This window comes from Strix uralensis, chromosome Z (genome assembly GCF_047716275.1).
Source record: "Strix uralensis isolate ZFMK-TIS-50842 chromosome Z, bStrUra1, whole genome shotgun sequence".
NCBI lineage: Eukaryota > Metazoa > Chordata > Aves > Strigiformes > Strigidae > Strix > Strix uralensis.
In genome coordinates this window covers 77,066,838-77,089,791 of record NC_134012.1, presented here as the reverse complement: position 1 = coordinate 77,089,791, position 22,954 = coordinate 77,066,838, and the positions used below count along the sequence as shown (strand labels likewise).

General features: G+C 41.9%; 1 protein-coding gene across 3 annotated transcripts in view; it reads left to right on the top strand.

The window, feature by feature from the left end:
• NTRK2 (neurotrophic receptor tyrosine kinase 2) overlaps window positions 1-22,954 on the top strand; it is a 209,081-nt gene that overhangs the window by 134,342 nt on the left and 51,785 nt on the right. For 2 of the 3 annotated variants that reach the window (XM_074855443.1, XM_074855448.1), the window contains one exon: window positions 16,615-16,745. In XM_074855443.1, coding sequence (XP_074711544.1) covers window positions 16,615-16,745 — 131 coding nt within the window. Of the gene's footprint in view, window positions 1-1,961; window positions 2,100-16,614; window positions 16,746-22,954 lie in introns of those variants that run through there. The other variant, XM_074855444.1, reaches the window with a different exon arrangement.

Genomic DNA, 22,954 nt, shown 5'->3' with positions numbered 1-22,954 from the left:
TGATGTGCAGGCATCCTGCATAGGCTTCGGTATGAGATTGGCATCCGGTTCTTCATCTGATGACAGCCTTGAAAGAGTGGTTCCTCCAACATAATGCAAAATGAGGGAGGAAGGTCCTAGCCTTTACAACTTTGTACAACCAGAATAATGCAGCTTTTACTGAATTATTCCATCTTCAGTACAACTCCCCCTCCAAAGTTCCAGGGTAATAGCTGAGATTTTAAATGCACAGAAGTAAAGCTGTTCAAAAATAGAATTTTCCTCATATGGGAGATTTCAGCATTTCAAAATTACTTTCTGCTTTAAAATCAGAATGTAAGTTAAAGCAGAGAGCTTGATTCAATTTTGTCTCATTTTGAATTAAAATGTTGAAATGGAAAAATCTGCATCTTCAATAAAAATAATGTGGTATTTTAAAATGAAAAGTTTATTTGGGCAAACCAAAGTTATGGGTAAGATTTTTATTTTGGTGTTTTATGGGGTTGGAGGAAGAAAAGATTTTTCCACTTTGGAATGTTGAATTTGATTTTTTGTTTTAGAAAGCCAAAAAGGTATCTGAAAAAATCAACATTTTCCTGCTGATGAATCTTTGAAACTTTATTTTACACCATTAACATTTTTCAGTCAAATTTTTTGACTGGCTTTATGCTGACATCAGTGCTGTGATCAAAAATTTGGATATCCTGACTTGCATTCAATTAATATTTGACACATTTTCTTTCATTCCTACACCTGTTTCCATTAATTTTCTTGTTGAACTTACGTGGGAATGAGAGGGACTCTAAAAGACTGAAGTGGTTGTATGTAACTGCAAATGATATGCAACAAATCCAAACTTTCTTGGATTAAAGGGTGAAACTCCACTGAAGTCAATGGAGCTTTAAATATTGGCACCACCAGAAAATTTGTCCCATGAAGTGCAATTGCATTGTCACATCTTGAATGCACTTCATTCTCATGATAGACGTTACTAAAGGAGTCGCTTTTCAAGCACTTAGGAATTTATTATTCTCAAAAAACCCATTTCCTCAGAGAGATCAAAAGCTCTTCTCATCACCATAGGGAGCCCATGGGAATTTCAGCATTCTGAAGTACAGCAGGTATCCAACTGCATTAAAATGTTAACTCCTTTTCTTTTTTCTTTTCTATGTTTTAACAATGCTTTGGTTTTGTCATGAATCAGAAGTGGTGGAATCTAATTATTTTTTGCTTGGAAGGAAAAACATTCCAGCAGGAAAAATGTCACATTAAAATCAGATTGCTTCCAACTAATCCATAAAAGAAATTCCCCTAGTGAAAAGGCTCTATCCCTGATTGCTTTGTATTACTAGTGTGATGCTATAATATCATTTTTATACTGTGTTTCTGGCAATTTTTTGGTATTATCTATGCAGAAAATAGATTGCAGGTCTCCTCTAAAAGCGAAATGTTTTTTCCTGCTTGGCTGTACAGCAGAGCTGGAGTTTTCCCTCCTTGCCTATGTTGATATTTTTCGTTAAGAGAGGAGAATGACGCAATTATTTATTATTATTTACATGTGTTACTCCAGAGCCTCAAGGTCCGAACAAGACCTCATTGTGCAAAGGCTTGTGGGATTCCATAGCTTCAAATAACCCCTCTTCAGGCTATGGCCCCACTCCTGTAACCTGGAGCTAGTTGATTGACCTGCGGGCAGGTTACAGACCTGGGGCTTCACAGAGGGTGAAGAATGGGGGAAGGATGCTTTGTTGTCTTGCCTGCATGAGCAGGGAGTCCCAAAGATTAAATCCCTTGCCCCAGATCACGCAGGAAATCTGTGGCTGACGCTGAGGTGGAAGCCAGATCTCCTGCATGGCTCCCTTGGCCCCTGACCCATCTGTCCTTCCCGCCGCCGGTGTCATGTTGGCCTCCAGCGCAGAAACTTCTACCCGAGGAATTTTCCATTGAGTTCTGCTGCTGATGAGTTTCTTTCTCACCAATAGGTGGAAACTGACAGCCCGGTTTCTCAGGTGACACAAGGAACGGTTCTGCCATCCCAAATGAGGCAGGAAAAACATCACGCAGAACAAGGAATTTTCCATAAGAAACTGTACCATAGCAACTGAAAAAGACGTTGAAGCACATTACACTTTCTCAGCTTGTTGCAACCTGTGCTTTGATGCAACAGGACATCAGAAAAGCGAAGACTTGTTTTTTTTGTTTTTCTTTTCCTCACTTATTTCTTTGGCCAGGAGAGTGATTGCTTTAACTGGTGCTGCTTGATCATAATGAATTTATTGCAAAATTGTGTAACCTTTCCACATCCGTCTCCAAAGTCTGTGCCAGAGCCTGTGTTCTGGCATGCATTGTCATGCTATAGCTGGGAAGGGTGAGAGAACTACATCTGCAAACTTCCATAAGAGATCACAAGCTTTTGAAATTGTAGGATAACTAACCAAATGGGGTGCAGAAATATTTCCAACAGGCTGGCAGCTGTGCAATATATGGCATCCAAATAAAGTTGAGTCACTAAGAAGTAGTGATAAATAAGCTAGCAAAAGTTTGTGTTTTTTTCTAAGCATACCCCAAATATGATTGTCTCCTGTATCCACAGAAAACATCACTGTGCAGAAACAAGTGGCTGTGATATTGCTTTGAATATGGACAGATTCTTGCTGTACTAGGAATAGCGTTTGATTAAAATGTTGTATAAAATCTTTAAGGGAAGCCATTGCAGGGCAGATGTTTCGCTTGTACCTGAGGAGCTGTAACAGGCTGTTCAGGATGAAGAAATCTAAATTAACAGAGCCTAAAATGCTTAAGTGAGAAAACAGGAGAAAATCTGATTAGCACTACTAATCAGCGGAGGTCTGGAGAGTCCCTTTCTTTGAACTAAAGCAGTTAGTCGCTGTCCTGTTTTTCAGAGTTCATAACGCACCTTGCCCATATTTAATCTTTCCCTTGTGTTCCTTCTCAAGCCCACCAGCAGTTCAGTCTTGCACTTCTCACTAGAGACAATAAACTCCATGGTGTGGATGATCTTCCTCTCCTTTATATCTGCAGACATGAATTACTGGGTGGAAAGCTGCAGGATATAGCACATTATATAGCAGCATATAGCGCTTAGAGATACGGTGTAGTTGTTAGGTTAACGGTTGGACTAGATGATCTTCAAGGTCCTTTCCAACCTAGATGATTCTGTGATAAATTCTGTGACATTTGCTATGTGTGTACCGTCTTTTCATTCAAACTCACAACCTGTCCAATATCTGAGGTATTTCTGAGGCAAGGTAGACCTATTTTCTGTAAGACTGCTTGTTTCATGTTTCCCTCAATGTCAGTGACAAGTCTGTCACTGAGTTGGGAAAGTTCTATCAGACTCCTGCAGAGCTGGGCTTGGATTTAAAACGCTGTACTGGAGCAGGAGTTGTCACAGCTGTCCTTAACAGGGCTTTCAGCAAGGTGTGTGTGTGAAAGCACAGTACTTCTTGTGCAGTAGCAGGGATAATGCAGGTTCTCGAACTACTTGCTCCTAGCTATTGTAGCTAGCTTTCAACTTGGTTAATTATGAACAAAAATACTAAAGTCTTGAGAAGAGATTTTTCCCAACAATGTTGCCTGTATCCTTAGCTAGAACATCCCTCATTAGGATGCAATTTACCATTTTCCCTAGTTTCCACAACAACTGGTATTTCTGATGCCTGCTTGGCACAATATGAAGGAAAATTATTCTAGTAGCTCCTGTTCAGAAATCTTTATTTGTTTACATTCATGAAGGTGTGGAAAGAGACCTACAGCAAGTAGTTTTGAAGTACTGGTTGTGGTATGTTAATCCCTGAGGGCCTGTTTATCTTTATGCAGGATGGTACACATAAAAGACTGTAAACTAACAACATACAGACTGGAATAAGCAGAGAATTAGGGCAGTTAGCTAAGCAGCAGACCTTCCATTTTCTTTTGTTCATAGCAAGTCTTTGGGGTTTTTTGGGGGTCTTAAATTAGGGGATGCTGTGGGTTTCTTAATTGCTTTCTTCAGCAGCTTCTCATTGTGACTGTTGATCTAGAAGGACTCCACTGAGTTTCCCAGTTTACGTTTTGTGAGTGAGAGCAGGATTAGTTTAATGGCATGCAAGATAATACTGAAGGCAATGCAAGAGAAACAGTTTTGTTGTAAAATCTTTTTTCTGAATGTATTTTTTTTCTTTCCAGTTGCTTTTCTTTTTGACTGTGTTATAATGCCCTTAAACTGCAAGGAGGCCAGAATCTGTAAAAATAAAAGAAAGAATTCGTTGCAACCATATCTGAAGAGTTTCCAGTTCAGATTTTGAAATTAAGAAAGTGATGGCAGCCAGGAGTTTGGGCCATTGTTTTCAAAATATACCAAATAAGAACCCTGATAATACAAAACTTGCACTTTATAGCTTTGTGATACTGTCCAAATAGGAAGTAATCAGTATTTTAAAAAAACCCACTATTATGAAACAGCTAGGTAAGCATTTCTGGCCTTGTTTTCTGGGTGGGGGAAACAATGATAAAGGGATTAATTCAGCAGAAGCCTTATAAGAGTTGTTTGCCAAAGCACTGATGACAAATACCTTTTCATGTCTCTGTGTGTGTCTAGGTTTCAGAAGCAAACAATGTTGCTTGTCTGTAGTTTCTCTGTAAGGAAAAATGCAAATCAGTAATGGTTATTTTTGCAGTTAGAGCATGTTATATTTTTGGAACATGTGGCTGAATTACCATTCTCCTATTGAAGAAAATGTTACAACAAGGGAAGAATAAATGTGACAGAAGCAATGGTGAAAGCAACACACTAGCCTATAAGTTAGTTGAGAGTTGTACGTGGGAAAACACTGGAAAAACTACTCAATAAATCTTGAAATTGATTTATAAATAATTATGTTATCTTCAGACCCATCCTCTTCCTTTAAAATTCTGACCAGAAGGACAGGCTAGAAACAGAGAGTCCTGGAAACTGCTTGAGGACCATTTTGTGGATGTTGGACTACCAAAAAGCAAAGTAGCCCTCCAGGTCTGTAACAGGCTTCAGACCGGTCCCTCCTAAAAGCAGGTCTGTACTTGCCCTCCTGCTTGTGGTGGTCTTGCAGGAGGCAGCAGTTAATCAACACTGCTTGTAAAGTGGTCTGTTAATGTACCCTGGTGACATCTTGTCTGTAGGGCTAACAATAACGCTTTGTATACCTCAGTGTTTTAGTTAAGTGCAGATGTCATGCATATCAACGGACAACACCCATTTCCTTAGCTGCAAGTGCCAGTTCCCAGCAACTTGAGACAAAAATCCAGCTGTTTCACTGCTAACAATAAAAATTATGGTAATTTTTAATATTTCCTGTACTGATAAACACATGGAATATTCTGCCATTACAGTTCAACAAATGTAGCAGCCAATTGCATTGGTTACTGCTGCTCAAAATGCTTTCCAAGTACATGAGTATGTAGGCAGCTGGTATTTATTGCTCTGGGAGAGAACTTGAACTTCTGAAGGAAGGGGAGAAAAAACCAACATTTTGCCTATCTTTGTTCTGTGCAGACTGCAGTTGCTGTAAATATCATCGTGTACAGTAGTTGGAACAAAACAGTTTTGTTTTTTAAAAGCAGCAGTCATATAGATGCTTTCTGGTCCATGCATTTTTGGTTTATTGCAGAGACTGCCAGAATTACATTTGCATTCATTTCAGTCTACAAGTAGTGTTACAGAAGATTCAACTGTAAGTACTTTCCAAACATAAAGAGTGCAAGGGAGAAAGGTGACCATGATTTATGGTGACATCATATATGTGCACTAGCTATCACCATAAAATTAATTGGTACTAATTGGTCAGAGCTGCCAAATCAGTCTGCTTATGAGCGTAACACTCTTCTTTAGGTCATGTTCATTATATTGACATCATATGTCAGATCCTGAATAAAGTTCATTCAGATACTTCTGCCGTTCTTCTTCTTGTTTGCCCTGCTATGTGTGTGTGCTGCCATCAGTGAGAGTTCACGTCTCAGCAAAGACTGGATCTGTGTGCTTTGGGAAATACATGTCTCGGGTATCTGCCCAATGGCCACTTCTCCAGCAACAGCGGGGCTGTGGGAGGGCATCCTCCAATTGAATCATGCCTGGCATTTTCTTCTTTCTTGGAAACTGACTGGAACAAAATGTTCAAAGCTCTTTCTTCCTCTCTTTCATCTTTTTTTTTTCCTCTCTCTTTTAGTCTTTCACTTCCATGCCTCAAAAGGCTGTAACTGGGTTCATTATTGTGTGATAAATCAGCAGTAAACTTCTATGCATTTTGCTTCATTTGGGCAGCTCCTGTTCCTTGGTGACAGCTGCTTGGCTCAGCACACTGTAATTATCAACTCAAAACCAAGATGCTTCTAGGTGCTGAAAGCATACTGGCAGAAACTGAACTTGTCCTCAACCTCATCATGGGCCACAGCTTTAAAAGATCTCATTTAGTGGTTGTTTGGTTGTGTTGTTGCTGTTGGTACTGGGGCTCTGACAGTGCATTGTCACAGTGGAGCCTGTGGGAAGCTGTTGTTATCCTGAAGGAGTACAGGTCTTTGTTTTTCATTAGCTGCTGACATACCAGATAGTTAACTTTTTATTAATGTATTTGTGTTCACGCTCTTTCTCTGAAATAAAGTTTTATTGATATGTGGGAGGGGATTTATACATGTTAGTGAAAATTTACAAAGGCTTTATTTAAACATAACTCTGAAGGAAACTTTGCTGAGAAACAGACCTGTTGTTTTGTTGTCTGTAGTGGAACCCAGGCACTCTCTGCCCCTACTTTAAACCTACCTCCATTTGGCTTGCTGGCTGAACAGACAGGCTACATGCTGACAGAGTGACTGGTGCCTAGCTGTCCACAACCACGGGGCCATACAGAACATGTCATTGCCTCTGATCCACTAAAAGGCAAGTGGCCCTGGGCCATGTGTTGTGCAGATCAGTTTCAAGGGGCTGTATGTAGCTGAGACTTTTGCTTGCTCACCAAATTTGTTTCAGAAAAGAAGGTGGACTCCTCCTTATTTGCCTGAAATGTAAAGAAACATAATTTCGACTGACAGATATAACACAATCCAGAGGTCAAGTGAGTGGAAGGAGATTTCTCATATTCTCTGCTAGATCTGTTAACTAGATGGGTTTGTTTTCATGTTACATGAAAATGATGTGCAGATCCAAGAGGGGAGAAAATACATGACTTTTTTTTTGCAAGAGAAATGATCTGGGGAAATCCTGTTGTTTCCATTGTCAAGCCACAGCTTTTCTTTTCTCACTGTATCCATGGGTCAGGTTGGGTTTTCTATCAGGACAATTAGAATAGGCACCTTCTATTAAAAAGGCTTTGAAGTGTTCTCAAATCTTGCTGGGCTATAGTTTAGTGTAATTTACAGAGCAGTTCCAAGCAGGAGCACCACTGTTTGCTTAAGCAAGGGGCATGACACAGTCTCATTTGCATCATTCTCTAGGATTTGGGGAGGTTGTTAGTCCCTGGAGAATGATGAGAAGTCACCCAGGCTGTAGAAACCTCATGATCTTTACACATAGGATAATTTGTGTTGTGTAAACATACACTTTGCAGTCTTAGTCCTTTGGAGGATGCAGAATGGAAGAACCAGGTCAGCAGAGGAGGTGATGTGCAATCTACAATAAGCAGTACTTTTTGAGCTTGGAAGATTAAGCATGTACTATATTCGTATGGAAACAGAGGAAGATTTTTTTCCAGTGCATGTGCAACAAGACAAAAGTCATCTTTTCTTTTCAACTGTTGAGGATCAGATCCTGAAAAACACTCAGCACGTTCAGTCTTGCAAACCCTTGGTGACTTCATTTGAATGACCTATGAGAACTTGTAGGGCTTTTGTTTGAAGCTAGTACAATGTAATAATCTTTTGACTGCTTTGGGCTGCAGTAGAGGTATCTGGCACAGCCCGGCAGTAAAGATGAATTTTCTGGGTGTACCTTGCATGCATGTGCTGCCAGTTACAGCTGCCTTTGTTACACATAAGCACTGGGATTCTGAAACTGTAACAGGAGCCAAAGGGGAAATGCCTTATGGGGACATAAGCCTCTGTAGATGGCATGCCCTAGCAAAGAGGTGTGCCAGCCTGTCAGTGAAACAAAAGCAGAGCAACAAATGCCTCACCATGGAAGGATGCAGAAATGCTGAAGGACTGCACATCTGTAAAAGAGAAAGGCCTCTTTTCCAGGTCCATTCAACTTTTATGATGGTTTTGCTAATCTCTCCTGTCATGTGGGGCTTTGGGACCATATAATTGTTAGTACTAACCCCTTCTGCCTCCTCAGACAGGGGGCAAACTGAAGTTCTTTTCTTTTCAGTGTATAGGAAGACTCAACTTCTTTTCTCTCCTTTCTGCTGATTTTGTTTCTCAGTGAATAATATAGAGATCTAGTGAAAGGGCAAGAAATGTTTCTTCTTTGGTTAGTTTGCAATGCCCTATGTCTTTATGTGTCTTTTGTGGGTCCTCCTCAGAAATAGCCAAACCTCTAAGTTTTCTGTGTGTTTAAAGGCTACTTACGACAAAACCTAGGAAAGGGGGCAGTACACACAGAATGGTAAGAGCGAGTAACCATGTAGTGGCAAGACTTAACTGTGTGCAGTTAAGGAAGCAGGCAGAGACCAGACCTTCTTCCAGTTTACCTCAGAAACCAAAAGGAGTTTACCCAAAGAAAGCAAACCATGAGTGTGCATAAGATTCAGCTTTCTTCATGGAAAGCTGCACAGTGTGCTGCAAACTGATAGAACTGTAAAAGGTGATCTGAAGCAGGACAAAAATTATTAGGAAAAGAGTAAATAATATGCTTAAAAGTGATATATAAAAGGCTGGGTTTTGTCATGCTCCTAAGATGTTTTCTCTATTGTTCCCTTTTATTTCCATGCACAATGCAATTAGCTGCAACAGGGCAGACCTACCCAGCTAACATGGCAGATCAGAGACTATGCTATCTTTTAGTAAAACAGTTCAGCAAAAGGTAAAGATTGAGTATGTGCTTAACTTTTATATAACGGAATAGAATTTGGGACTTTGAGCTAAGCATGTGGTGTATTCTTTCACAGGCTTGAAAGCTCCATTTACTTTTCGTGCTTCATTTTGAAAGGCCACCAGTAAAACCCTTCTGTCCTCCTTTATATCGAGTTACAAAATGATTTCATTTTCCTTTTAAAATGAGAAGAGAAAAAAGCAAAGCAGAAAAACCTACATCAAAAATAGGTCAAGCTCCTTTGAATTTTACCTTTATAGCCACTTAGGCCAGGCTTGAATACGGCTCAGTCTCTGAATGTGTGATGTTTCTTTCAGGTCCTGCTTCTTAGACTGACATCCTGGGATGCTTTTCAGAGTATGCCTATTTCTGAAAACAGAGGTAGAAAAGAATTAATATTTTGAAGACAGTATGTTTATTAGCCCTTCTTCCCTGCAAGTGTCTATTATATGAAATATGCTACGTGGTACTTCCCCATCCTTTGCTGAGTGCTTCTATTTCTGCAGCACAGAAGACCCTTCACGATTATTATCATGCTGAGGATTTCCTGATCTGATCTAAGAGAAGGGGATGGTGGTGAGATCATTGTCTCCAGTTAACTTAAACATGGAAGACAGACCAGATTTGCCACAATAAAATAATACTAGCAGAGGTTTTATACAGCAACTCACGCACAATAGCCTTTAAGTTTTACAATCATTAATCTTTTGGAAGAAGTGCATTGAGATTGGCATTTACAAATTAAGTGTATACACATCTGCAAAGGCAATGTTTGGTCAAAATTCCAGCAAAAATTCCACCAAAATTTTCTGCTTAAAGCTGATTTACTGTACTGTGTTGAAAAGCTGTTAGTAGGCTGGAAGCAGCATAGAAGGAGAAATGAAGAGCAATTACTCTCTGCTATTTATTCGGAATATAGAGCACCAAATTTAGCTTTCAGTTATTCTGATATATCCCAATTATTTTAACATGTAACAGATCAAATCCATATTTAATACGTATTCATAATTGAAATAAAAAGCAGTTTCAGGTTGCTAAGGCTTGAGGGCCTTATGTACCTTTGGTTTTGTATGCAAGGGCAAATTCATGCCTGGAAAAACTGTCAGCTTATTATTCTTGTTATTCTGAAGGGTGAATTTAGCTCATAAAGCTCATGCATTTAAGGCAATGATATCATTGTTACTATAATTTATTACTAAGTATTTCTTATTTGAAGATAAGGATCTAATCAAGTATAGCAATATGCCTATCTGTTGCCAAAATGAGAGGATCTTGGCCAACTAAAACAAATCAATTACCATAACAAAAGAGTAAGATAAACTGTCTTACCAGAAATCAAATATTAACCCCAAAAGACAAGAAACACTTGAGTTTCAGCCAGAGAAAAGCCACGCCAGCTACAGCAAAATGAGTTTACAGTAGGAAAGAGCTGTGCTGCCCCTGCCGCTGCGGGCAGGTGGAGGAAGACTGGGCACCTTCCTAGGAGCTGCAGCACTGTCACAAAGGGAAGCCTAATTTGCAGCTAAGACAATAGAAACTCTGGGGTTTAAAGTATAGATCCTGTGAGGATTTAAGTTGTAAATGAAGCAACTGAAAGGTTAAGCTGCAGCAGTCACAGATTGATTTGTCATCTGATGTAGCTCTCAACAGCTAGGAAATCCCTGGGAATGATGCCATTCCTGTGAGTGCTCACAGATTTGCCTTTCATAAATTTCTCCAGTTCTTCCAGGAAGACCACTGCCTATTCAGCTTGCCCATTAAATGTCTCCTCAAGCCCCACTTGGGGTCTGATGCCTGTGAAAAATCTGGCAAATGACTGAGGGATAACTGTTTTACAACTGTTGAATTAAACTGTTCTTTTTCAAAGAAACAAAACAGAATACAAAGTGTTTCAGAAGCAGTACTGTACAGGTAATGTGGCAAGGCCCAAGTGCCTTTCTGGCCTAGTTCTTCTGTGGATCCTCCACTGTCAGTTTTGTAAAGCTTGTACCAGCACCTTTCATTTCGAGCAGAGTACCTGAGGAGTGGGTTTTCTGTCGCTTATTTTCCTTCTGTTAAATAGGTGTGAGTTGAATCTCAGCTGTGGACTATATATATATATATATGAAAATATCCTGCTGGTTCATTTGTGCCTACAACAGCTGGGCATCGGTCTTGCATGAGAATTTTTTGCTGCTGTATGGTAAAAATTAAACAACACTAGCACTACACAAAAATATATATAAAATAGTAAGTCATGAATTTTGTATGGGATAAATAAATAATCAGAAGTATACTCTCAGAACTGAGCTGGCCTATTTCTGCATCCAGACAATGCTGACAGCTTAAAAAAAAAAAGAAAAACCCCGCATTGTTTTTCTTGGCTTTTATTGCTAGAGAGTAGGTATCTCAATGTGCCAAAATTTCTACTCTGGCAATAACATGCAGAACTGTAGAGATGCTACCACTACAGAATCCGATGGCCATTAGGTGGACTTGCTGTCTGGTGTTTGTAGTGATTTTGTATCCTTCTGCTATGGGATTCTCTCTGAAATTCCACCCCTCCTTTTATGTGAATGGCAGATGCTGCACAAATTTGGTATACTGTCTGAACAGTCACTCAGCCATTTACACATGTTTTTTTCTAGCAAGATCTTAGAAATAGTTGAATCTTCACAATTGCAAGAGAAATGGTGGGAGAAGTGAAGAAACTTGCAAAATGTCTTTCTGTGGCACCTCATGTCACATCACAAGCTGAGTCTTTTCTGCAGCTGCTTTTTCCTTATGCAACTGTAAATATTTTTATAATATTACCTTGCCTGGTTACTTGACACCTTGAAGATCCTCATTCTCTTCACAGAGTCCTGGCACAACACATTTCATCAGGACTGTTCCACGTGAGTACCGCTAGCAAAATTTTGAACAGTATCCTAGAAAGCAGACTCAGCAGATGATTAAGTGGGCATGCAACACACCAGGATCTTCTGGTGTTAGTAGTACAGTGAGCAGTGATGATGGAGCCTGTCCGCTGTGGCTCTTACTGTCCATCAAACACTGAGTCCATGTTGCAGTTCTCTCCATAAGGATATATCTCTCGTCTGCTCTGCTGTTCTCATGAGGCATATCTGAAACTTATAGCACTTCTGATATTGTAACTGGGTGAGGTGTTCAAGATGAGACATACTCATGCATACCACATAACTATATAATTTTCATGCTCTTTAGGAAACACAGACTTAAAAGGAGTAGTGTGATCTTTGGAGCTGCAGAAATATAGGGAGCTGATTTTATGTTTTTATCAAAACCTTGTGGAGAGTGATACAAGAATGTGGCTTCCAGCTGGTAAAAACAACTGGAAACAACTTCTTTTAAAAGGTTGTTGAAAATTTTTCCAGGGAAGAGCCATGGAAATGACTGGTGGAGAAATTGTTTTCCTGGGAGGGTCTTCCATCTCTTTGCCTTACCAAGAAGAGCAAGAAGAGTGTTGGTTATGTATATTTAATACAAGACCCAAAAAGGCTGCTCAAGCTAACAGAGAAAGTCTCCTAAAACCCAAGGGAGGGAGATGCAAGCCAGACAAGCTAATACTTAAGAGGCAAAGAAAAAGGCATGCATTTTTATTAGCAATGAAAATGATTACACATTAGGGCAAGTGAATAGTTGAGACTTTCAAATCAAGACTGGCACGCCCACTTTCTGGAGGCAGTCTCCTGCCAAGCACATGTCATTTAACTCAGTACCATTCTCCGTGCTGTGTAGAAGGTCATCTTAGGTGGTGTAATGGTCACATGCGGTGGTAAAATGTTCAGACCTATTGTTTGTGACCAAGGGAAAAACACTTGCACTCTGTCACAGCATTTCACTTTTTAATTACGTGCAGAAACATCTTAAGAATTTATACTGCTGAATGTCCTGCTGTTCATGGCTGGAATCAGTGACATCCAACTCTGTGGAGGTGAGGTGATCCCGAGTTGCCTGTTTTGCTGGGACCCACTCCAGAATGTGGTGTGACCCTCTCTGTTCAGCCTCACCATCAAAGGTAGATTACCTGGGGAGTGCAATCCCATGCCTGCAGATAGTGTTTGCAGGATAAGGCTTTGATGCGTCATTTCTAGTGCAACATGTTGTTTGTTAGTGAGTGAAATACCTAGAAGTCCAGGTTTGTTGGTGGGATATCTTTGAGACCTTGAGATGAGAAGAGAGCCCTTACTCTGCAGTTGTGCTCCCTGTTGCCAGCGGAGTCCCTGCAGTCATCCGTGGGAGTCCCCTGCTTCTGTGAGCACAGGTGTGTGGTTATTATATAACACTGCAGCCTCTTTTCAGCATTTACCCTTGTTTGAATTGCTCAGTCTCATTTAATATTTTATGTTTTATTTTTCTCTTAAGTGTTTCAACTTGACTTAGCTCTTAGCTTAATGTAATGTATTTTTTACAGTAATCAGACAAATCTTTTAAACCGGGATGATGTGCTCTTAATAAGTACAAATGGCAACTCAAAGGCAATCACAATTTAGAGTCAAAAGGAGGAAAATACATAGCCACCATTTGAATGTTTCTGTATCTTTGCCTGTGAGACAATGTTATGAGACCGTTTCTTTGGTAATTCAGTTATGCCACCTTTCTGGCCAAATTCTGCTTTATTTCTTCAATGTAAATCCAGGATAATCTCTTGGACTTCAACACAGATAAGTGGCTTTATCCTGATATTAACTGAAAGTAGCTTTTGACCTGAATTTTTCAGTCTATCTCCTGTGAAATCTCTTCCTACTGAAGACAGTGTCATTATGGCTGGGGCTCTGAGTCTGCTAAATGGATTTTTTCCTTAGCTCATATTTCCATCACATCATATGTGTTTGATTGTTCTTATATTTAATTTCTGCCCATTTAGTCACATTTACTGTCATTTCTTATTTGTTTAGTAAATTGGTACAGCTCAGAAAGGTAACAGGGATGGATAGAGTGTGACAAGGTGCAAATATATTCTGCACAGATCTCTTCTGCGGCTTGCTGTGTTTTGGTTTTGGCAGTTTGGTTTATGGGATGAGCTTTTTATTCAAATGCTTGGTTTATATAAGAGCATTTAGCAGCAGCTCTGAGCGTACTACAGAGAAATGTTTTATATGTTTCTTATTTATTTTTACTCTATTGTTTGTGAAGTCCTCCAGGAACATCACAAAAACTCTTTGTATTGCTAGGGCCAACATTGGGGATGTGCTGGGTTCAAAATGGAAAGGACCCACACAAATTTCAGAAAGTCAGTGGTGCTCATCACCAGGTCTTTGGCAGCTGTGGAGAGAACCAAGTGAAAAATTGCCTCTGCTGCAGTTTTGCTGCTGACGCCAGTAGGACAGGATCTCAGCCCTACTCCCTGTCTATGGGCTTTGTGGACATTTTAAGATGGTGATGCTGGTAACGTGGAGCTGAACTTTTCTCTCTCTAGGAAAGGAAGAGAGGCGGCCTCCTGCTGATATTGATCAAGCAGAGGGAAAGAGAAGAATTTCCCAAGAGTCAGAGTTGAATGGCAGGTTTGGCAGGGGATAGCGGGGAGTACTCAATTATTAGTAAGCATTTTTTAAAGCGCAGGTCACAAGGTGTGCCACGCTCCTGTGCTCAGATGGTGTGCTGGGGCAGCAGTTCTCCCTACGTGTCTGCCTTGTGACTGGTATTAGCAGAGGCAAGGGATGCCAGTTAACTTGTGTCCATGGGGAAGAGGTGTGTTTTGGTTCACACATATCTTGTGCTGACTGTATTTTGTGCTTTACTTGAAAAGCCAGTGCTAAGGAGGAAATGAAAATAAAAATCAAATTCCTACTGACTGCAGGGGAGCTGCTCAGGTAGCTGGCCAAACAAAGCGTACCCATATGAATGCATCACCATGATAAAACATAATCTTATGCTAGACCAGAGTTTGATGAGTGATAAACATTGGTACCTTGCAGTCTCATTTCACATGTACTCAGCTATTAATGGGATGTGTGACATCTGCTGGGAGACCTGGCATTGGAGAGGGGGAGCGGGCAGTGCCCCCTGTGCAGCAGCCAGCTGCAGGGACAGGAGCAAGCCCTAGTGGATTTGGTGTGGCATGGGGAGAAGCTGGCTTTCCTCATTCTGCCCCCAGGGTATGGTGGACCTGCTTGTGTGCTGGCCTGGGGGTTTCTGGTGGGTGGCAGCTGGGTCTGGTGGAGGTCGACTGCTTGGGTGTGCTGCCTGCCTGGCAGGCTCATGATGGAGGAGCCTGGAGATATCTCTTACTCTCCTGGCTTGCTCCAGCACCAGGCTCCCCTTGTACACACACCTGTGGATACAAAGTGCATTTATATACAGTGCACTTGGGTTACATTGCCGTAGGCTTAGGGTGTGGGGGACACGTATTTTTCTCTCGTAGACCATGGGCCCTTTCTCCAAATGCTGGTGACAGCAATGGGGACAGGCTGTGCCATTTCTCCCCACTGTTGTTACCAGCAGCACTCCATTTTCCATCTTATAGTAATGGAGGCAAAGTGGTTTCTGTGTAAGTGGTCACCCAGTTTGGAACAGGCATGTGGCCAAGCAGGAAGGCAGGGGTTGGTCTGTATCTGAACGTATCCTAAATTATTGGCAGGGTTCAGTCCTGGTCCCTGCAGTTAAGCATCCAAGGTGAAATTCATGCCTTTTCAGAAGCCAACTTGATGCCTGTGCACTGCTATTTACTTCGCTACGTTTAGGATTTAAGCTGCAAATAGGGTTTGTCCAAGCAGGGTTAAATTTCAGTGTTTGCAAAAGCAGCTAAATGCACTGAGGTTAAATTCATCACTGGATGCTGACTGTTTTGTACAGTTTCAGCAACACAAGCTGTCAACCCTGTTGAGTTGGCCAGTTAAACTGCCCTTACAGCTGCTTTATTTAGCTTGAACATTGCAAATTGATCATGTCTTCTACAAAATTTGGTACAGTCTTTTAAATATTAAATCTCTTAATGGGAGCTTTTGCTGAAAGGAAAATGTAAAATGAGTTGAACAAAAATGCTCAAGGACTTTAATGTCTGAATCGATTGATTCTGGGCAGCAATTGAACTAAGGCTCTGTCCACTATGCTGACTAAAACCTCTGTCCATCTTTTATTTCTTTTACTTCAGAGAAATACTGTAAGTCATGTTTGCGAGAATGAAATTTCTATCTTATTGTAACTGTAGCATAGCACAGAGATGGAAAGCAGTTGAACAGGTGGTAAGAGAAACAGAGTAAGTTGGATTTATTGAAAGAGGGCGCATTTTGTCTTCTTGGATTAAGTTAATGTTAAAAATTTTTGGCTTTGGATGAGAGAGTTCAACTATTGTTAGAGGTACAAAAATAGAAGTGGTATGAGAAGGGTTTGGTTTGTTTTCTGATTATTTGTATTCATGTTTTTAAAAAAGCAGCCTTGGCTGTTATGTATGCTCAGTGGCCTTTTCCCAAGTGACTCTTAATTCCATGTATTCTTATCCAGCAAAAACACTACCTTTCAACTATAAATACATTAACTCAGTGTTTTTGAACAAAGCGTGAATGAATGACACATGTTCCTTCCACAACATGTACCCCACTCTACAGGCAACCCTGTCTCCATGTGGCTGTAAGCATGGGCCCTGTCCCATCCTGGACTTGCAGCTCACTTCTGACCTCCATTCTGTATTCTCTTCACAGTTGTGCAGCACATCAAGCGCCACAATATCGTTCTCAAAAGGGAACTGGGAGAAGGAGCCTTTGGGAAGGTCTTTCTGGCGGAATGCTATAACCTCTGTCCTGAGCAGGACAAGATCTTGGTGGCAGTGAAGGTAAAAGAATCTAGGGTTTTCATTATTAATTCACAGTTGCAACTAATGCTATTTTATTTGTAAATGATCTTGTTTGCCTATTATGTAGCCCAGTGTAACTGTTCTGATATATGTGGAAGGGTTCACAAGGCTAATGGAGTGTTAAGAGAATGTGATATTTGATCTTGCTGTGGCTTATAAAATGAGAGCTGAATTTCATAAGGAAAAAGGGGAAAACAGACTGTGTCACTTTTATGATCTATCTAAAATATAATTAGTGAAAAATAATGTCTAGGTCATTAAAAATACATGTGACGTGTGTCTAAAAAAATAATCTATTAGTAGCTAAGTGAATAGTTTATGTGTATAACTGCTAGTCAAAGGCAGCCTTTCTTTTTCAGGATTGTGCCATTCTTTTAGTCAGCCACTGAAATTATCTATGGGTAATTGTCATTAATATAGCTGCCAGGAATGCTATAACAAACTTGTGGATAATATTGTCATGTGCTCTTAAACACTGGCTGTATGTCAGACCTGGAGGAGTCTCCAGTCAACTCTCCCAAAATACAGAATCACAGAATCATCTAGGTTGGAAAAGACCTTGGAGATCATCTAGTCCAACCATTAAATAAATACAGGCCAGAGGAAGAGGAAAATGCATGAAAACAGCTATAACCTTGGAATTTCAAGTACACAGAATAGTTCTCACATTTCTGGCAGAAAAAAGAAGGGATTTGTTTGGGTCTCCTAAAAGGCACAGACTACATGGTACGTTGGGAATCTACCAAGAAGTAAGAAGATTTCCACCTTGATCTCGGAGTTTGGATACCAAACCTACTTCACCATACCAAGCCTTTTCATCCCCCAAAATGGAAGGGCTGAGGTTGGTTGTTGACCTCAGGTGTGGATGTATGCTAGAAAACAGTATCAGTGAAACTACACTCTTAAGAGTTTGCAAAGTCTTCCTGGAAACAATCTCTTATCTCCATCTGTAGTGTTCTGCCAAAAGCTGAAGGTGTTCGGCATTTGAAGTATCTCATTAAATGCAGGGGGAGTACACATTTAGAATTTGGGCTGTGTCTAGGGATCAGAAAATAGTTTTATTTGATCAGTCACAATCAGGCAACCAAGTGTACATTTTAGATCAAACCATACAGTAAAAGAAATTGAGTAAATCATTGTGCTGAATTTGGAAATAAGAAATAGAGTTTTGGATCTGGCAGTGAGAGAGCATGAAAGGATGGACTTGTAGAGTGCTTTCTTGCTCCATCAAAAATAACAGGTTTTTGGGGTTTGCCAAGGTTACAAGCTTTTTGATACTTGTGAGTTGTTCAGTCACATTGACTGGTGAGAAAAAATTAAGCCCTGAAGTTATATGTCATAGACAGGAGAAAGCAAGAGATATGAGATGACAAAACAAGATCTGAATGAATTTTCTATTGTATTTCGGGGAAGCTAGAGTGGAAATTGCCTTTCCTCTACCGCTTCAGGGAACTGCTTGATAGCAAAATAAAAGTCTTTCCATTCACTTGCTCACTTTGAAAGTCCTGACCAAATGGAGCCTAGTACTTCTGCTGTTAAATGCTGTGCCGTGCTTGCTTTCTACTGCTCTTTCTCAGTGTAATTCACAGGAAAAGCATTCAGCCTTTAAAGGGAGAGATGTCTCCATGGGTTTAGATGACAAATCTATCAGTTTTCTGGAACAGTTGTCATACTATTCTTTTTTTTACCAAATCCACTCATTGTAGTGTCCTTAATAAGAATCTTGCAGTCAGCAGTGGAATTACCTCCAAGGACAGATTATGCCCATTTTATGTTTCTCGTACTGGCTCTTGAAGATGTGACTCTGACTGCTGTCAAAGAGCGAATTTTTTGGCAAACTATGTCATTGGATTGAATCCCCTTATAACTGAGAGGTTAATTGCCTGGTGCTTCTCTCTTTCAGCGTGGTACCAACTGTAGTTCACAGGTATGCTCCAGTCACAGTGGAGGTCAAGCAATGGGACTTCACTGATGTGCAGAGAGGTAGCTGGAGGACTGTGTCTAGACCCCACCACTGGGGACAGGGTTTGGCAGTGAAAATGTGTGACTTTTTTATTTAGTCTTAGAGGAGCAGACCTGGATGCCAGCAGCAGAGAGCAGCTCCTCCTGGCACACAGCAAGGGCTTTAGAGAGCTTCACCCCCATGGGCAAAACCACAACACACCTGTCTTGATGAGCCCAGTGGGAATATGGACTTGGTGAGGAATAAGGTGGTGCCAGGGGGATTTTGGCAGTGAGGAGGCATAGTCTTACCTGCACAGGGTGGATCAGGATGGCTGGTGGTCCCTGCCAGCTGCCTGTGCCTGCTGGTTGCTGGGCAACTGCGGGACTCGTGCCTGGCCCTGAACATCATGCGGTCTGACTCAACACGCATCCTTCTCCTTTTCGGCCGGCCAGTATCCAAAATGACGTTACTGCAGCAAATTATTTAGGAGCTAAGAGGCCCAGAAAAATCTGAAAGATACAAATTCAGACTTAGGATAAACAGTCCAAAGTGCTTGAGCTTTTGGTCCTTGGAAGAGGAGAAAGACAATCTGTTTAAATTTGTTTTGACCATCAGGCTTTTTGTGGGGAGCATGGAGTGTTTGGAAATGCTTTCTGTGGGTCAAACCCTGTGAGTTTAACCACAGGTTAAGCTGGATGCATGGGCATTGTACTAGCCTTCTCCCCAGGTGAGTTTGCTCATCACATCACTACACCATTTGCTGCAGGCACTTTCAGAGAACAGAACATGGAGGAAGGAGAAGTTATCATTTCCTTGCAGGCCATTTTGCTATGCCGCAGTGATTGTTCAGGCCTGGATCAGTACTGTCTCCTCATAGGCTTGGATCCCCAGGATCTTGCACTAGTTTAACCCAGCTGGAGGTGAGGATGACTGTTAGGGCACAGCTTAGCAGCTGCCTCTGTCTCCCCTGAGAGGTTGGAGGGGGATTCACCCTGTGCTGCTCCTGGGTTGTGCTCAGCTAGCAGACTGGTGTGTTCATGAGGTGAAGAACGTTTCCACGACACCTGAAGAGGAAAACCAGAGGTTTCCAGTCCTTTGGGTCTTCAGTTCAGAGAAGGGTCAAACCCACCCCGTCACTTCTTGAGGAAATATTCCACTCAGCTTTTGTATGGTGATGAGGAACAGTAATAAGGATTTCATAGGGGAAAGCTGAAACAGTATAAAGGACAACTGTTGTGAGAGTTTCGTTACCCTGAATGTAATGCCGGCGAAAGCCATATACCCCTGCATTTGCTCTGACTCACCCATAAATGCATCTCTGTGGTGTTGGGGTGGGCTAAGGAGCTGGTATTTTGCACTTGCTACAGAGCACAGATCTGCAGAGACCAGATGGTATGTGGGTACCTGGGCAAGGACTCTGTGGAGGAGAATAAGTATGGGTTGGCAGTCCGAATGTCACAAGGATGAACTCAGCAGATGTGGAGGTTCTGTAACAGCCGGGAGGTCCTTCTGTTGCCCAAGGGAGCATATCCCTCTTCCTTAGCTGCTGGCCTGAGTGGTTGGAAAGTACATGTGGTTGTATCTCGGTTCCTACTTGGGAAAAACTCGTATCGGTTGGTGAGAGTGCTTTATATACAGAGTTTTGTCATACTTGTCAGTAATTATAATAATAATGAATATGTCTTTTTCTCTCTTTGTGCTCTTACATTTTTATTTTGGTTTTATTTTTTCTCTTGCACTGAGAACAAGCTAAATACATTAGTCAATATCATTTCTATGTAAATTCTATGTACTTACTATTTTTTTCACATTTCAGTCTCCTCCTTGCCTGACTGTCAGCTGCCTCTCATGTATTGGGTCTATTCTGTGCACTGCATGAAACAATAAAAAGGGGGTTTTGCAATGGTGGGTGACAGAAATTCAAGTCTCCCCTTGGTAGTAGAAATCCTGCCTGAGTTTTAGCTGGGTTTTAGACCTTTCTGCATTTTGCTGTTTGACAGAAAATGTGCAATTGCCATGGCAACTGCTCTGTCATATGGTAATTTTTCTGTTTCTGTGAGAGAAAAAGCGTCTTCTGAAATATACAATATGCCATCCTCAGAGGGCAGAGCTGTCAGCATTTTCACTGTCTTTCCAGGGAAGGAACCTGCTGAAAAGAATATCAGCCTGTGCTTTTCCCTGTCAATTTTTTTTTGTGAGTTGCTATTATTTAAAAATGGTTTTTATATGAATTGTTTTTCTAATTCTGTTGTTGAGAAGAATTACAGTTCAATTGCTTTATACATGAAACCACCAGAGGAAACTCAAGTGACAACAGAATTGTTCCCAGTGATTTCGTTATATAGCATAGATTGGACTGTGGGTTGGTGTGTGTATCATGTTAAAGCATTATCCCAGAGCCCAGAAGCTTTGGAAGACATTTCAATTTCAGTCCTCATTTGATTCAGATGTGATTGTGTGGGGACTGTAGTGGGAAGCCAATTTGATATCTACCTTAGATGGTATAACTGTGTATACTAATATAGCTTGTGAAGCTTTGATGATGCAGTATACTTGTTGCATTGTTATTGGTAAAACTTGTGGAAGAAGGGTTCTGGGCCTGAAGACACATGAGATTCATATGTGAGTCCCTCAGGGAAGTGACATCTGTGGCATGAGTGATTTCTATTGCCTCTAGGATCCACAGAGCCTGAAATCCACAGGAAAAAGCCCCCGGACTTGGTAGATGGCTATCCAGTCTGCTTTGCTCCTTCTGCCCCTGCCTGAACCTTATTACGGTAGCTGTTAATTTTTCAAAACCTGTCCTCTGTTGCTGAGGAGAGGGTCTCCAAAGAGGAGGATAGCATCGGGGGACCCTTCTGAAAGCATCAAAAACCCATTGCAAAACCACAACCGATAAGGCAGAAGCCCAGGGAAGAGGGAGAGCCTCAGGTCGCCTTCCCCCTGAGCGGGAAGAGCACGCTGTGACTGAGGGCAGCGGGGACTCAGGGCGGGCGGAGACTGGAGTGATGATGCCCAACGCCCTCATGTACAAGAGCAGCCTCCAGGGCCGTGGTGAACAGGGCTGGCGAACTGGGCGTGGCGCGGCAGTTGGCGCAGGCAGGGTGAGTGGAGAGGGCACAGTCCCTCTCCTGGCTCTAGAGCTCATCTGAAATAGTTGTCATCTTACCGTCCTCCACGAGTAGACTGAACCATGGTCTCCACTCACATCAAAACCACCACCAGAAAGAACGTGGCGACCCAGACGGAGCTGCCAGGCAAACATGCAGCGGTCCGGGTCCCGGGCTGCAGGGAGTGCCTGAGCCCGTCAGTCCTGCCGGAGGGCAGCAGTGACAGCACCCGTGTGCGCTGCGATCAGCTGGTTGACCTGCTCAGCCTGGTGGCGGAACTCAGAGAAGAGGTTGAAAGATTAAGATGTATTAGGGAGTGTGAAAGGGAAATAGATTGGTGGAGTAGCACCTTAGCACCCCTGAAGCAACAGGAGCAAATGGAGGCTCCAAAATAGGCAGGCAATCACCAGGCAGAAGGAGGGGACCTAAGAGATGGGGAGATTGGAAACAGGTCCCTGCTCAGGGAGGCAGGAAAATCATCTCCCGACCTCCCTCACCTTTCATGGTGTCCCTTCACAACAGATACGGGGCCCTGGAACTTGTGAATGAAGCAGAGAAGGATGAAGAAAATGAGTCAAACAGGGAGGAAGACCAAGGTCCACCAAGGCCGGGTCACTCTAGACCAGGTATTAAAACCAGCTCTAAAAAGAACCTCAGAAGAGTCATTGTACTGGGTGACTCCATTCTGAGGGGTGTCGAAGGCCCAATATGCAGACCAGAACCGCTTCATAGGGAAGTCTGCTGCCTCCCTGGGGCCCGGGTGAAGGACCTCACGGCAAAACTCCCCACTCTAGTGAGACCCAAGGACTACTATCCTCTCTTGGTTTGTCAGGTAGGTAACGATGATATTACCAGGAGAAGGCCTAAATCAGTGAAGAGAGATTTCAGGGCCTTGGGGAAACTGGTTAAGGGTTGGGGGCACAAATTGTGTTCTCGTCCATCCCTTCAGTTGCAGGGATTACAGATGAACTTGTGGCTCCGAGACTGGTGCTACCAGCAGGGCTTTGGATTTTTCAATCATGGGTTAGATTACAGGACGCCAGATCTTTTGTCATTAGATGGGATGCACCTGTCCCAGAGGGGGAAAAGGATCTTGGGGCAGGAGTTAGCTGGGCTCATTGAGAGAGCTTTAA